We start from the raw sequence: 14,524 nt of genomic DNA, 5'->3' as shown, positions 1-14,524 counted from the left end.
ATCCCTGATTTTTTCTTTACACTCAAACTCTGAATACCAAAGAGATTATGATAAAATACACACCAATGTAGAAACCTCTAAATAAATAGAAGGGAAAGTGCTGATAAGTAGACAGTTCTACTCACCTGCCTTTGATTTTTTTTCAGCCTCATTCAGCCAATGACAACGCGCCACCTTATGAATATTCAATTCATCTTTGCATCAACAGCCACGCCCCTTTCAGCAGGAGAAAGGAAGCTGCTTTTTCGACCTGGCTGAAAATCTTCCCCTAGAAAGGTACATTTCGAAAGCCGTTCCCCTTTAGTTTTGTTTTCTATTACATTTTGAATGGCAACTTAGATACTTAAAACTATGGAACGCAAATTCATTCGGTAACTAGAACGTTATAACTATGTACCTTGTTGTGCACCTAGCTAGATAATGTTAGCTAGCAAGCCTGTTTCATACCGAATGCGAACCTGTCAGCAAACAGCTAGTTAATGTAACTAGCTAGCTTCCTTGCTAAGTAACTAGCTATGACATGCGCAGGGGTGAACAAAGTCATTTCAATTACAAGTTAGATCACCCCATAACCAGTTTTGTTTCTATTCATTTAACTTCATCTGAAGCAAGATGTCATCTCTACGACCTTTGGTCCGGTAACTTGTTAGCGAGCTACAGTTAGCTTGGCTACCTAGCTAACGTTAGTTAGTGCAATAGGCTACGACCAGATGAGGTACTGACTTGCTGTGAAAAGTTGCCCGCTAAGCTGATGTAGCGAGAGGAAACAGGCACTGTTGTGTCTAATGTTTGAAACCAGTTGGGGTTGTTGGATTACTCGCTAGCTAGGTAACCTAAGGTCTGGGTCTGTTTGCAAACGTCAATAATCCACTGACAAGGTCATGACAGCCTGGTCCAAATCTGTATGAATTAAACAGCATTGCTCAATCATTGTCATGCCGTACAGAACATTCAACAATACTTGCATAGCACACAGTTTATTCTGGACCAGGCTAGACTGACAGTATAGTTAATGAATGTCATACATGAACATAAGACCACGACTTTCTCTTCCTAGCTCCCAGGGGCCCAGCCCACCAGTAAAGCTGTATCAGCACCGGGTCGACGGGACAGACGGAAGCGGCGCGTCGTCGTACGGGGAGGTCCGTAGTGACATCACGATGAGCTACAAACCCATCGCCCCTGCCCCGTCCGGCTCCAACCACACCCCGCCAGGTTTCTGCCGACTTTCAATCTGTTATTTTGTATCCACTATCATTTCTATAGATGCACCCTCTACACTACCCATCTTTGGTTTGGTCTCCACCCATCTCACTGAATTCTCTACCCTTCCACAGTGCAGTGGTTTCCATTCAATAGATAAGACTAGCAGTCCTATACCCGCACTTGCCCAGGGAGCACACTGCACGTCAACGGCAAACCTGAGTGTCATATAAACTCAGTAAAAAAAGAAATGTCCCTTTTTCAGGACCCTGTCTTTCAAAGATAACTCGTGAACTTCACAGATCTTCATTGTAAACATTTTAAACACTGTTTCCCATGCTTGTTCAATGAACCATAAACAATTAATGAACATTCACCTGTGGAACGGTCGTTAAGACACTAACAGCAATTAAGGTCACAGTTATGAAAACTTAGGACACTAAAGAGGCCTTTCTGCTGACTCTGGAAAAACACCAAAAGAAAGATGCCCAGGGTCCCTGCTCATCTGCGTGAACGTGCCTTAGGCATGATGCAAGGAGACATGAGAACTGCAGATGTGGCCAGGACAATACATTTCAATGTCCGTACTGTGAGACACCTAAGACAGCGCTACAGGACGGACAGCTGATCGTCCTCGCAGTGGCAGACCACGTGTAACAACACCTGCATAGGATTGGTACATCCGAACATCACATCTGCGGGACAGGTACAGGATGGCAATAACAACTGCCCGAGTTACACCAGGAACGCACAATCCCTCAATCAGTGCTCAGACTGTCCGCAATAGGCTGAGGGAGGCTGAACTGAGGGCTTGTAGTTCTGTTATAAAGCAGGTCCTCACCAGACATCACTGGCAACAACATCGCCTGTGGGCACAAACCCACTGTCGCTGGACCAGACAGGACTGGCAAAAAGTTGACAAGTTGTGGTTTTGTCTCACCAGCGGTGATGGTTGGAGTCGCGTTTATCGTCAAAGGAATGAGCGTTACACCGAGGCCTGTACTCTGGAGCGAGATTGAGGTGGAGGGTCCATCATGGTCTGGGATGGTGTGTCTCAGCATCATCGGACTGAGCTTGTTGTCATTGCATGCAATCTCAACGCTGTGCTTTACAGGGAAGACATCCTCCTCCCTCATGTGGTACCCTTCCTGCAGGCTCATTTTGACATGACCCTCCAGCATGACAATGCCACCAGCGATACTGCTCGTCCTGTGCGTGATTTCCTGCAAGACAGGAATGTCAGTGTTTTTCAATGGCCAGTGAAGAGCCCGGATCTCAATCCCATTGAGCACGTCTGGGACCCGTTGGATCGGAGGGTGAAGGCTAGGGCCATTCCACCCTGAAATGTCCAGGATCTTGCAGGTGCCTTCGTGGAAGAGTGTGCTAACATCTCAAAGCAAGAACTGGCAAATCGGGTGCAGTCCAGGAGGAGGAGATGCACTGCAGTGCATAATGCAGCTTGTGGCCACACCAGATACTGATTGTTACTTTTGATTTTGACCCCCCCCCCTTTGTTCAGGGACACATTATTCAATTTCTGTTAGTCACATGTCTGTGGACCTTGTTCAGTTTCTCAGTTGTTGAAACTTATGTTCATACAAATATTTACACGTTAAATTTGCTGAAAATAAACGCAGTTGTCAGTGAGTGGACGTTTCTTTTTTTGCTGAGTTTACTACCAACCATAATGTAACAATCCCTCTCACCTGAGAATGAATACACCACGATGCCACGCAGCCTTTCTGCCCCTGCCTCCCATTTTAAAGATGTTAACCAGTCATAGGGCGCTTCAGTGCGTCTGAATTCTCTCTTTCCTCTGCCTAGGCTCCAGTGTGCCTTCCCCCTCACTCCCCTCCTCCTCCAACTTCAGACCGGCGTTCAGTGATTTCGGCCCGCCGTCGATGGGCTTTGTTCAGGTAGGACTGAACAGCCTGATCCTCATCTCCAACTCCTTTAACTAGTGCCTATGCTATTTTAGAAAGTCATGTTAAATATCATGTGTTATTCAGGGTATTATATCAATAGGGTCCATGTATCACTAACAACAAATACAAGCAGATGGTCATTACTGGTCAATTTAATTGTATGTTTATTTGCATTTCTGTCAATTTGTCATGGTAATTATCCCCGTATCTCTACTCTGTATAAAATGATTATATCTTGTTCAGGGTCAATTCGGAGTTCTAGTTGTTTTCGCTCTCTACCAGCATATGACCTTTGTCTCGTATCCCCCTCCCTCCTCTCTCTCATACACAGCCAGTGAAAGTGTCTCAGGGCTCAACCTACAGCGAGCTGCTGTCAGTCATCGAGGAGATGAGTCGCGAGATCCGCCCCACCTACGCCGGGAGCAAGAGCGCCATGGAGAGGCTAAAGAGAGGTACTGCAGCCTGCCTGGCTAAACGCCTAGGCCACAAATATCCTCCCGAAGCTTGGAGCAAAGGTTGTGGTTGTATTGACATAGGGTGTTTATCAGTACTCCATAGAGGTTACTTTCCTTTTCCCTAACCACAGTGCACAAGCAGACAGTAAGCACATTAATATTATTGGCATAAACACAGCCATAAGAAATTAACATAAGGCAGTGGGTGAAAGCAATCAGCAGCATTGCATGGCAGCAGCAGCACACCTAAATCATTGAAATAAGCCAAATAGTATGTTCCAAGGCTTCCTGCATTCAATAAAACCAACAGGCTCAGTCATCCAGTCAATCAATCATCAGTTTAAATCCACCAAGTTCAATTAGCAAAATAATAGCCAGTCCAATCTGACATTGTCCTTTAAATCCAAAGATGCCTAAATTATGTTCAATTCATGAAACGCAAATGTTATGCACAAAATCAAAATGGGAAATTCCATGGTAACGGAATTACGCTGCGACTAGGATTCACTTTAACATAGATACCAAACAAAAACCATTGTTTTGTAAGGTTTGTTAAACTTTGAAATCAATACTTTTCAATTAAACAAACATTTCACCCATGCTTCTCACACGACGGCCATTTTGTTCTCTACTCACATGGTTATCTGGGCTCCTTGGGACGTCCCAACCCTAAACCCTAACCATAACACATTTCAACTTCAATGAGGTGACAGTTAATACCAATACTTTGTCCATATGTGTTTACCTGGAAATACCTGCATTTCAATTCACATTCAGGTTAAATGTGGAAGTCTCCACACATGAAGTAAAAGTTATAAATCCCAACTTGTGATGTTGTTGATCTGTCTTCTAGGTATCATTCACGCGAGGGCGCTGGTCAGGGAGTGTCTGGCAGAGACGGAGAGGAGCGCTCGCACATAACCCTTTGCAGAATCCCCCCGTCCCTCGTCTCTGTACAAGCCTCATCTATGTGTCACGTCTTTGTTATCCTGACTGAACTTGTAACCTTCCCTTGTTCCATTCCCTCTTCCATGTAGTCTCACATCACCTACGGGGTGTGTTCAGAGTGTATAACACATTTTGCAGTTGTAGGGACAGTTTGCTCTCAGAACATTCTGTAACTTATCAGTTTCATAGGCACCACAAGGACCTGGTAAATATTGTCTGATCCTGGTTGTCCAGTTCAGTGATGGTGATGTAAAATATTTCTGATAGATTATTGAAAACTACACCATAATGAAATGTTTATCTGATGAGTTTGATACTCAATCTTTCTCTTAGCTGCTATACTGACACCACTCAACAACCAAAGTTTCAATTACACATTGTTTTACAGTAAGCAACACTTAAGCCTTGTTCACACTGCAGGCCTTAATGCTCAAATCAGTTTTGTTTTTCAAATCCGTTTTGCAATACTGTCCAAACAGCAAGTTAAGTGACCAAATCAGATGTGTGTGTGTGTTCAGAAAGCAGTCATTTACTGACATGGCTATGCTAGTTGTCATAGTAACGAGAGGGGGGGGGGGCATTGGTGTTCGTGCTTGTTATCACTCAGAAGTCATGTAGCAAGCAAAGGTGACAATGCCTGCAATGGACATTTCCCAGTTGCTTTGAATGTTCAAAATCATAGTTTAAGAACACTTTAAAAGCTTCAGGATAAGATACTCCAACTTTCAAAACAAGTGTTTGGCTAGACACAGCAGTCAACTAACTAGGTAGCTGTTTCTTTCTAGCACATTCACTCTTATTTGTAAACGATTAATAAGCTAGTTAGTTGGCACATTCTTGTCGAACTGTCAAGTGTAGCTAGCAAGCAACAAGATATGCCAAATAAGTTTTTTTAAACACTTGACGGCAAATCAATCAGATTTGACCATTCAGACAAGTTGCATGGCCAGGAATCAGATTTGTATCTGACTTCAAACCACCTTAAAATATCCTATTCCATGTACTATTTGACTGTTCAGGCTGCAGGAAAAGTAAGTTTTGAATCGGATATGCAAAAAAAAAATGGATTTGATGTGAACAAGGCTTGACAGCATCTTGAAATACCCAGTGCTCTGTTCCACATGCTACCACCCTACACAGTACACACATCAAATCAAACTTTGTCACATGCGCTGAATACAACAAGTGTAGACCTTACCGTGAAATGCTTACATTTTCTACTGTCATTTCTGCTCCATCCTCCTCCCAATGAACTATTACCTCACTACACACCTGAAATCAGTTTTGTTAGTATGGCAATTTTGTAAACCCAATTTTTGCAGTTCTGTACTTCAAAAATTGAATAAAATAAAGTTTTCCAACTAAAAAACGAGTTTCATTTGTATGTAGTGCACCAGGAGGTTGGTAATGTCTGGAGTGCAATGCGTGGGATGGTAAACACATGATTAACATGTTTGATGCTTGCTCTGTTCCAGCCATTATTATGACCCGTCCTCCCCTCAGCAGTCTCCTGTGATGTAGTGCCTGTAGAAAGTCTACACGCCCTTGAACTTTTCACATTTTGTTGACAGTGCCTCAGTTTCATGCATTTAAAATAAGGATTTTCCCCACATATCCACACCCCATATTCCACACATTTTAAGGAAGAATTTTGTGTTTCGAAAAATATAATTGGATAAGTCGCCACCCCTGAGTTAATTTGGTGGAAGCACCTTTGGAAGCAATTACAGCTGTGAGTCAGTTGGGATAGTTCTCTACCAACTTTGCAAACCTAAATTTGACAATGTCTGACCATTCTTTACAAAACTGTACAAGCTCTGTCAAGTTCTCTGGGGAGCGTTGGACAGAACTCTTAGTCATGCCACAAATTTTTGATTGGATTTAGGTCTGGGCTCTGACTGAGCCACTTAAGGACTTGACCTTTTTATTCTTCGGTCCCAGTTTAAGCTTTCTGGCAGAGGGCAGCAGGTTTTCCTCAATGACTTTTCTGTGCTTTTATTTTCTGTTCTGTCCCGATAGGTCCCTGACGATGAGAAACATCCCCATAACATGATGCTGCCACCACCATATGTGTTTGGTCTGCGACAAATGTAACACTGCATTTAGGCCTAAAAGTTACATTTTAGTCAGACCACAAAAACCTTTGCCACAGCTACAATCTCCAAAGTGTTTTTTTTTGGCATACTTCAAACCTGATTCAAGGTGGGCTTCTTTGAGTAATGGCTTCCTTCTTGCCACCATACATGACATATTTGTGGGGTGCTTGGGATATTGTCACATGCACACTGACCAGTCTTGGCCATAAAAGCCTGTTGCTCTTTCAAAGTTTCCATCGGACTCTAGGTAGCCTCGCTGATCAGTCTCCTATTTATTTTTACCTTTATTTAACTAGGCAAGTCAGTTAAGAACAAATTCTTATTTTCAATGACGGCCTAGTGAGTTAACTGCCTTGTTCAGGGGCAGAACAACAGATTTGTACCTTGTCAGCTCGGGGATTCGATCTTGCAACCTTTCGGTTACTAGTCCAACGCTCTAACCACTAGGCTACGCTGCCATCCAGATTGGAGGGCAGCCTGATCTAGGCAGGGTCTTGGTGGTGCCATACACCTTTCACTTATTAATAATCGTCTTGACCGTGCTCCAAGGGATATTCAAGGCCTTTGAAATATTGTTATACCCATCCTCTGTTCTGTCCAGGAGTTAATTTGAAAGCTCACGGTTGGGTGTTTGCTTTGCAATTCACCACCCATCAGAGGGAGCCTACAGGAACGGCAAAATGCATCCTGAAATCATGTGAATCACTACAATTTAACACAGGTGGAGGCCAATTAATTTGGTGTGTGATTTTGAAGGTGATTTAGGATCGCTAGTACAAGGGAGGTGGACACTTGTCCAACCAAGCCAACAGTTCACAATTTCCACTTGGAAGTTGTGGGGAAGGATGTGAAGATAAGTGGATAAAAAAAATATCATTTTAATTCCATTTAATTCTATAAAGCAACAAAAGGTGAACATTTTAAAAGGGGATGTAGACTTTCTATAGGAACTATGTGTGTGTGTGGAGAGCGTGCTCACACGCAAGCATGGGGTCCATGGGTGGGTACCACTACAAACACACTAGTAAGAGTTGCACCTCTTTATTTGGCTTCTCAGTCATAACATAACAGCAAAAGACGGCTGCAAAAAGCACTCCTGGCTGTCCCGGCGTAGACATTATATAGAAGGCATGATAAGTAGCCTGGTTAAATCAGATTGAACACTGCTCACCAATGAAAACAATGTTGAGTGTAGCATTTACTCTGCTTTAACCAGGCTAGATAAGAACACCCATTTCATACAACTGACACTTGAGTCAAGTCATGGTGACCCTTAGATACAATTTTCACAAATACAAGGGACAAATTGGTTAAATGCTGGTATGACGAGCTGTGTCATTCGTTTGATGTGCAAGCCTATGAAAATGGGCCCTACAGAAGAGGCTCTCGACCTTCTAGTTGATGCTTGCCAGTGAGACATCGCCCCGGTTTCATTACCATCTCTAACCCTTCAGTGACTATTGGAGGCCTGGAAGGAGTAGTCTAAATCAAGCCTCCGCCTTCCCCTATCTATATTGCCTTCCCCTATCCAGTCGTTTCAGTTCGTTGAACACAGGAATGAGCTAGGGGCCAAAATGATGGCCACTATCCCAACTACACTCACTGAAGCCAATGACTTGGCAAATCATTAGCTCTGTTCGACTGACCAAAAGGCAAGTGGCGTTGGGGTGATGGTTGAGTTGAGGGCAATACAGTCCCTTACAAAATGTCCTAGCTTAAAATATACAGGACTCCAAAGACACAGATTAGCAAATGAAATGTAATACAGTAATAATAACATAACAATAATAGATACAAGTGAAGATAAGAGTAAATAACTTGGATAGTCATATATAGAACATTAATAGGGGTAAATGAGAAAGGGGTGAACAAGAGGGATATGGTGGAGACTGCTCTAGTGTCCATACATATCATATATCTTATGATTGTCTCCGAAGTTGATGTCCCAGTCATACTGCCAGAAGTGGAGGATCTCCTGCGTATTCCTGTGCTTTCGCAGCGTGTGTGATGTAAATGGCTGTTTGCAGTAGGGGGAAAGCTGAACATTGAAAGTCTGTTGGTGTGGAGGGTACATTTGTGTGGGTGTTTAATGTCATTCTACAAATGATAAGTGAATCTAGATGGAGAATATGTGCCATGCGAGTGGCGTGTGGGTTTTGTGAGGGCATCCCGAAAGTGATGTTTCATGGGGAAACTGAATATGGCTTTGATGTGTGGATAAAACTAAACGTGTCAGCAATGTGTCCACAAATGCTCCTCCTCTCTTCTTTATAACAAAAATAAACATCTTCTTAATTCAACCCTAAAAGAGGGCATAACAGTTTTAGACATTCAAAAAGTACAACATTACATAATTAGTAATTCAACACTAATAAGGGATGAAATAATGCCAATTTAAAAATACATAAATTAGTGTAAAGACATATGGATTGTTAATTTCACTAGTAAAAGAAAGGGTAGATATTTTCCTCACACCGGGTAATCTGATTATAGATCTGGGAAAAGCACTCAAATAGCATTCATGTATGACTGCTGATATAGATTAGTTTGGCCTTTTAGATTATAATCAATATAGATTATATGGACGGGGGGAGGGCCTGATCCTACATAAGCACTCCTACTCTAAGATGCTGTTTTAATATGGGCCCAGATTCTAAGAGAAACTTCTAGAAGGTACTCGGCTACTCACCGTGGTAGCGGTGGCCGGGGCGTTGCTGTCGTAGCTGAACAGACTCTTGTAGCGGCCCTTCTCCTCCTTCTCCTTGGAGCGGATCCTCTCCTCCATGGCCCTCAGCTCCTTAGCCACCGAGGGCCCCAGCGACGGGTCCAGCTCCACCACCTTGGCAAAATCGGCCCGCGCCTCCGTCTCGTTCCACACCGCCGCGTGGGCCTTGGCCCGCTTGAAGTAGGCCTTCACGTTGTCTGTGGGGGTGGGAGGCAAGAGTGTGTCAATGGGAAAGAGACTGGTGTGTTCAAATGTTAAGTTTACACACATTTAAGTTGAGCAGCTGGTATTAAGCAATAACAGATCAAAAGGACTTGTCATTCACTAGCAACAAGCCTGCTGTAGACCGATAAAACAGAACAGCAAAAGTAACAAATGTTTATTTTTAAAGGGATTGCCTTAAGAAATGACAGTGCGGCAACAAATTACACATTCGCTTTCAGAGCATAGCTTATTGTTATGTGAATTCAGCATATTCACTTGATCCTAGGGCAGGGCTACACCTTGAATGTATTCATAAGTTTGTGACTCACCCTCATATTTGGAGAGGATGGAGGAGCAGTGGTCCAGCACCTCGTAGTACTGACCCAGGATCAGCTGACACTGGCAGTAGTTCAGCATCAGGGGCGTGATCATGAGGTCCAGCTTGATCCACCCCTCATCGCCTGGACGCTCCTGATTGGAGGGGCCAAGGATTGGGAGGAGTTAGACTAGCCACTTATTTAGTGGGGTTAAGATAGGGAATGTTCTATAGACAGGGAATGCATAGATCTGCTTGTCATGTCAAATGAGAATGGCTAGTTATCTCAACTAAATGAAAAGTATTTGTCTGAAGTGCTCTAAATGTTACCCTATTAAATAAAAATACCCCCAAAAAGCATGGGGACCAGGTTTGAAGTCAGAAAGGTTTACCTTCATCTGCAGGTTCTTCAGACAGGCGATGGCGTTGTGGTACTTCTCGGCCGCCTCCTTCACGTCGCCCTTCTTGTACAGGGCGTTACCCTCCACGTGGATCTGAGGCACCACCTCCAGCTTCTCGTCGTCCGTCATCGCCCAGATGTCCAGTCTGAACGAGCCGGGCGTCAAAACCTGGGAGAGAGGCGTCAATCAACATGTATTTATGCAGTGAACTGACAGAGGCATGAGTGCTGCTTGGGTGATAAAAGGGTTAGAAAACATTTTGATGTAGTGCTTTTAACAAAAACTGTTGTCACAAAATGCTTTTACAGTAACCAGGCTTTGAGCCCCAAAGAGCAAGCAGTAGCACAGTGGCAAAGGAAAAACTCTCAAGGACATAAACGTTGAAAGGAAGGGTGCCATCCTCCTCGATGTCGTGGTCGAAGGTCAGAGTTCATTTAACCATCTAGGTGAGACAGATGTCCATTTACTTAATGCCCCAAGCAAGGATGATGCTTTGCTCTAAGAAATACACAGTAGCACCGTGGCAAGGAAAATTCCCTGGATGGAAATATAGAAACCTTGAGAGGAACCAGACTCAGCACATGGAGAAGAAATAAGCCCCCCCCCTCACCTCCATGAGCTCCAGGGTGAAGACCAGGGGCTGAGGGTTGGCCTGGAGCTTGTCGAGGTCACAGTGGCCCAGGGAGTGGTGTGAGTGGATCTGAGCAATGCCACAGCAGTGTCTCTGGCCCTCCAGGGGGTCCTTCCCTGCACTGATGTTCCTCAGGGACTGCGACACCAGCGGGTATAGGGCTGTGTGCTGCAGGGAGAGAAAGAGAAGGAAAGAGGATGGTTACATTACATTCACTGGGACAAATTGAGGGACTGGTGGTTATGAAAGTACAATTAAGGCAGTTCTCTGAAACAATGAACAAAACATATTGACAAACCCTGTCAAATTCCATAACGGTCAATGTTTTGCCACGAATTGTATGTGTGGGTGTACAGATGTAACGGTCTCTAATCCATCCAAGTCAACCATATTAAGTTGGGCGACCCACCTTGACGTCACATGTGAAATCTGCCACCTCTCCCTCCCTCATGGTGGCAATGACTCGCTCCCACACGGCCAGCTTGAACTTCTTCCCCAAGATGAGTTCCATGGGCTTGCTCCGGCCCCCCATGGTCCTGGAGTCATCCAGCACTGTGCCATCACACAAGCTGGAGCGGTAGTGAAATATCACCTGTTAGAAAATTGAGGGGATAGAATGGAGAAAGGGTATTACACAAGTGGATAAATCATGTAATACACTGAACAAAAATGCAACATGTAAAGTGTCCCATGTTTCATGAGCTGAAATAAAAGATCCCAGAAATTGTCCATATGCACAAAACGTGTTTTTCTCTAAAAAGTTAAGTACAAATGTGTTTACATCCCTGTTAGTGAGCATTTCTCCTTTGTCAAGATAATCCACCCCCCTGAGAGGTGTGGCATATCAAGGAGCTGATTAAACAGCATGATCATTATACAGGTGCACCTTGTGCTGGGGACAATACAAGGACACTAAAATGTGCAGTTTTGTCACACAACACAATGCCAAAGATGTCAAGTTCTGAGAGTGAGCATGATATTGGCATGCTGACTGCAGGAATATCCTCTGGAGCTGTTGCCAGAGAGTTGAATGTTAATTTCTCTACCATAAGCCATGCCAACGTTGTTTTAGAGAATTTGGCAGTACTTCCAACCGGCCTCAACTGCAGACCACGTGTAACCACGCCAGCCAAGGACCACCACATCTGGCTTCTTCACCTGCGGGATCGTCCGAGACCCGCCATCCGGACAGCTGATGAAACTGTGGGTTTGCACAACCGATGAATTTCTGCACAAATGTCAGAAACCGTCTCAGGGAAGTGGATCTACATGCTTGTGGTCCTCACCAAGGTCTTGACCGGACTGCAGTTCAGCTTCGGAACCGACTTCAGTGGGCAAGTGCTCACCTTCGATGTCCACTGGCACGCTAGAGAAGCGAGCTCTTCGCGGCTGAATCCCAGTTTCAACTGTAGCGTGCAGATGGCAGACAGCGTGTATGACGTCGTGTGGGCGAGCGGATTGCTGATGTCAACGATGTGAACACAGGGGCCCATAGTGGTGGTGGGGTTATGGTATGGGGCAGGCATAAGCTACAGACATTGAATACAATTGCATTTTATTGATGGCAATTTGAATACACAGAGATACAGTGACAAGATCCTGATGCCCATTGTCGTGCCATTCATCCACCGCCATCACCTCATGTTTCAGCATGATAATGTACAGGCCCATGTGCCAAGGATCTGTACACAATTCCTGGAAGTTGAAAATCAAATCAAACTTTATTTGTCACATGTGCCGAATACATCAGATGCAAATAGTCCGGGTGGCCATTTTATTAATTGCTCAGCAGTCGTATGGCTTGGGGGTAGAAGCTGTTAAGGAGCCTCTTGGTCCTAGACGCTTGCGGAGAGAACAGTGTATGACTTGGGTGACTGGAGTTTGACAATATTGTTTTTTTTCTTCTCTGACACGCCTAGTATATAGGTCCTGGATGGTAGGAAGCGTGGCTCCAGTGATGTACTGGGCCGTACGCACTACCCTCTGTAGTGCCTTACAGTCAGATGCCGAGCAGTTGCCATACCAGGCGGTGATGCAACCGGTCAGGATGTTCTCGACGGTGCAGCTGTAGAAATTGAGGATCTGGGGACCCATGCCAAATCTTTTCAGTCTCCTGAGGAAAAGGTGTTGTCGTGCCCTCTTCACGACTGTCTTGGTGTGTTTGGACCATGATAGTTTGTTGGTGATGTGGACACGAAGGAATTTGAAACTCGTGACCCGCTCCACTACAGCCCCGTCAATGTTAATGGGGGCCTGTTCGGCCTGCCTTTTCCCGTAGTCCACGATGTCCCAGTTCTTCCATGGCCTGCATACTCACCAGACATTTCACTCATTGAGCATGTTTTGGATGCTCTGGATTGATGTGTACGACAGCGTTTTCCAGTTCCCACCAATATCCAGCAACTTCGCACAGCCATTGAAGAGTGGGTCAACATTCCACAGGCCACAATCAACAGCCTATATGCAAAGGAGATGTGTCGTGCTGCATGAGGCAAATGGTGGTCACACCAAATACTAAATGGTTTTTCTAAAAAAAAAAGTAATGTTATCAGTGCCCAACATACGCATATCTATATTCCCAGTCATGTGAAATCCATAGATTCGGGCCAAATTCATGTATTTCAATTGACTGGATTTCCTTATATGAACATGACATTTTTTGTTCAGTGTACATGACATGCATTGTATTGATGAAAGGGTTTTTTCTGTTTTGTAACAGTAAAATGTGTAGTCTCTACATAATCACTTCCCAGCAGGCCGAACATTATTATATACAAACGTTGGACAATAAATGCTGATAAGAGTGAGCTGGTGAAAGGTTTATAATGCATGTCTTTCACAGATTAAAAAACTCCACATAAAAAAAAAATCGAGATTTTATCAACAGGAAAAGAGGCAGAAATTCACACTGATTATCCAACAATACTGTCGATCATGCCGAATATCCAATTAAAACGTATAACTAATGTTTACCGACCAATAAGAGACGAACATCAATGAAAATGTGTCCATCCTGTAAAAGCCCCGCCCTCTTACAGTTTCACCAAGACAATTATCGTTTTTGCTCCAACAATTACTTGTTAGCTGATAATTTCTGTAAATAACAAACTATAACTCTGTCTACCAGAATTAACTAAAAATAAGGTAATGCATGCGTCACCTCTGAACATGTAAAACCTCAATAATTACGCTCCATGCTAACGTTAGCAGCTAGCTAATAATGCTAACCAATTTAGCCAGCCATACGCATACAAAGCTACTCTTTGAACGTGGATTAAATGCAGTATTTTATAACTCACCTTGGTCCCATCAGGAAACGTTGACAGATCTCCTTTGCCAGGACTGATCACTTTCTTCTGAATGCCTTCTGCGAGTAGCTTGGTAGCCAGTTCCTCCATCCTTGTTTCCCCGAGTGTCAAAAAGCAGCCGATTGCCTATCTTCGGGAGCTCGAGAGAAACCAACACATAAATTGACGTCACTGCTGACGGCTAGGGACTTCAAGCAGTTTTGTGATTAGATTACCTTCTACCAGTTGAATGTGATTGTCCATTGATTATTTTTCACCACTCTTCTCCAACATTGATGTTGTTAAATGTGTCCTACATACCAACATAATGCT

The 14,524-nt window shown here is 44.0% G+C and overlaps 2 protein-coding genes across 2 annotated transcripts; one reads left to right on the top strand and one right to left on the bottom strand.

Annotated features, from left to right (window-relative positions):
• Positions 1–248: 248 nt before the first annotated feature.
• Positions 249–5,900, top strand: LOC139418822 (cyclin-dependent kinase 2-associated protein 2-like). The gene is made up of 5 exons (XM_071168551.1): positions 249–371; positions 1,058–1,215; positions 3,028–3,119; positions 3,460–3,580; positions 4,437–5,900. The coding sequence occupies exons 1-5, from the start codon at positions 352–354 to the stop codon at positions 4,502–4,504; spliced, it is 459 nt and encodes a 152-aa protein (XP_071024652.1). The 5' UTR covers positions 249–351; the 3' UTR covers positions 4,505–5,900.
• A 1,752-nt stretch (positions 5,901–7,652) lies between these two features.
• On the bottom strand, positions 7,653–14,351 carry LOC139418820 (AH receptor-interacting protein-like). The gene is made up of 7 exons (XM_071168547.1): positions 14,204–14,351; positions 11,314–11,496; positions 10,884–11,072; positions 10,265–10,441; positions 9,886–10,027; positions 9,317–9,549; positions 7,653–8,929 (listed from the first exon to the last, which is right to left on the bottom strand). Exons 1-7 carry the CDS (start codon positions 14,300–14,302, stop codon positions 8,924–8,926), a joined length of 1,029 nt encoding a protein of 342 aa, XP_071024648.1. The 5' UTR covers positions 14,303–14,351; the 3' UTR covers positions 7,653–8,923.
• Between the last annotated feature and the right edge of the window lie 173 nt (positions 14,352–14,524).

Source organism: Oncorhynchus clarkii, chromosome 10 (assembly GCF_045791955.1).
Source record: "Oncorhynchus clarkii lewisi isolate Uvic-CL-2024 chromosome 10, UVic_Ocla_1.0, whole genome shotgun sequence".
NCBI lineage: Eukaryota > Metazoa > Chordata > Actinopteri > Salmoniformes > Salmonidae > Oncorhynchus > Oncorhynchus clarkii.
This window is presented reverse-complemented; position numbering and strand designations above follow the sequence as displayed.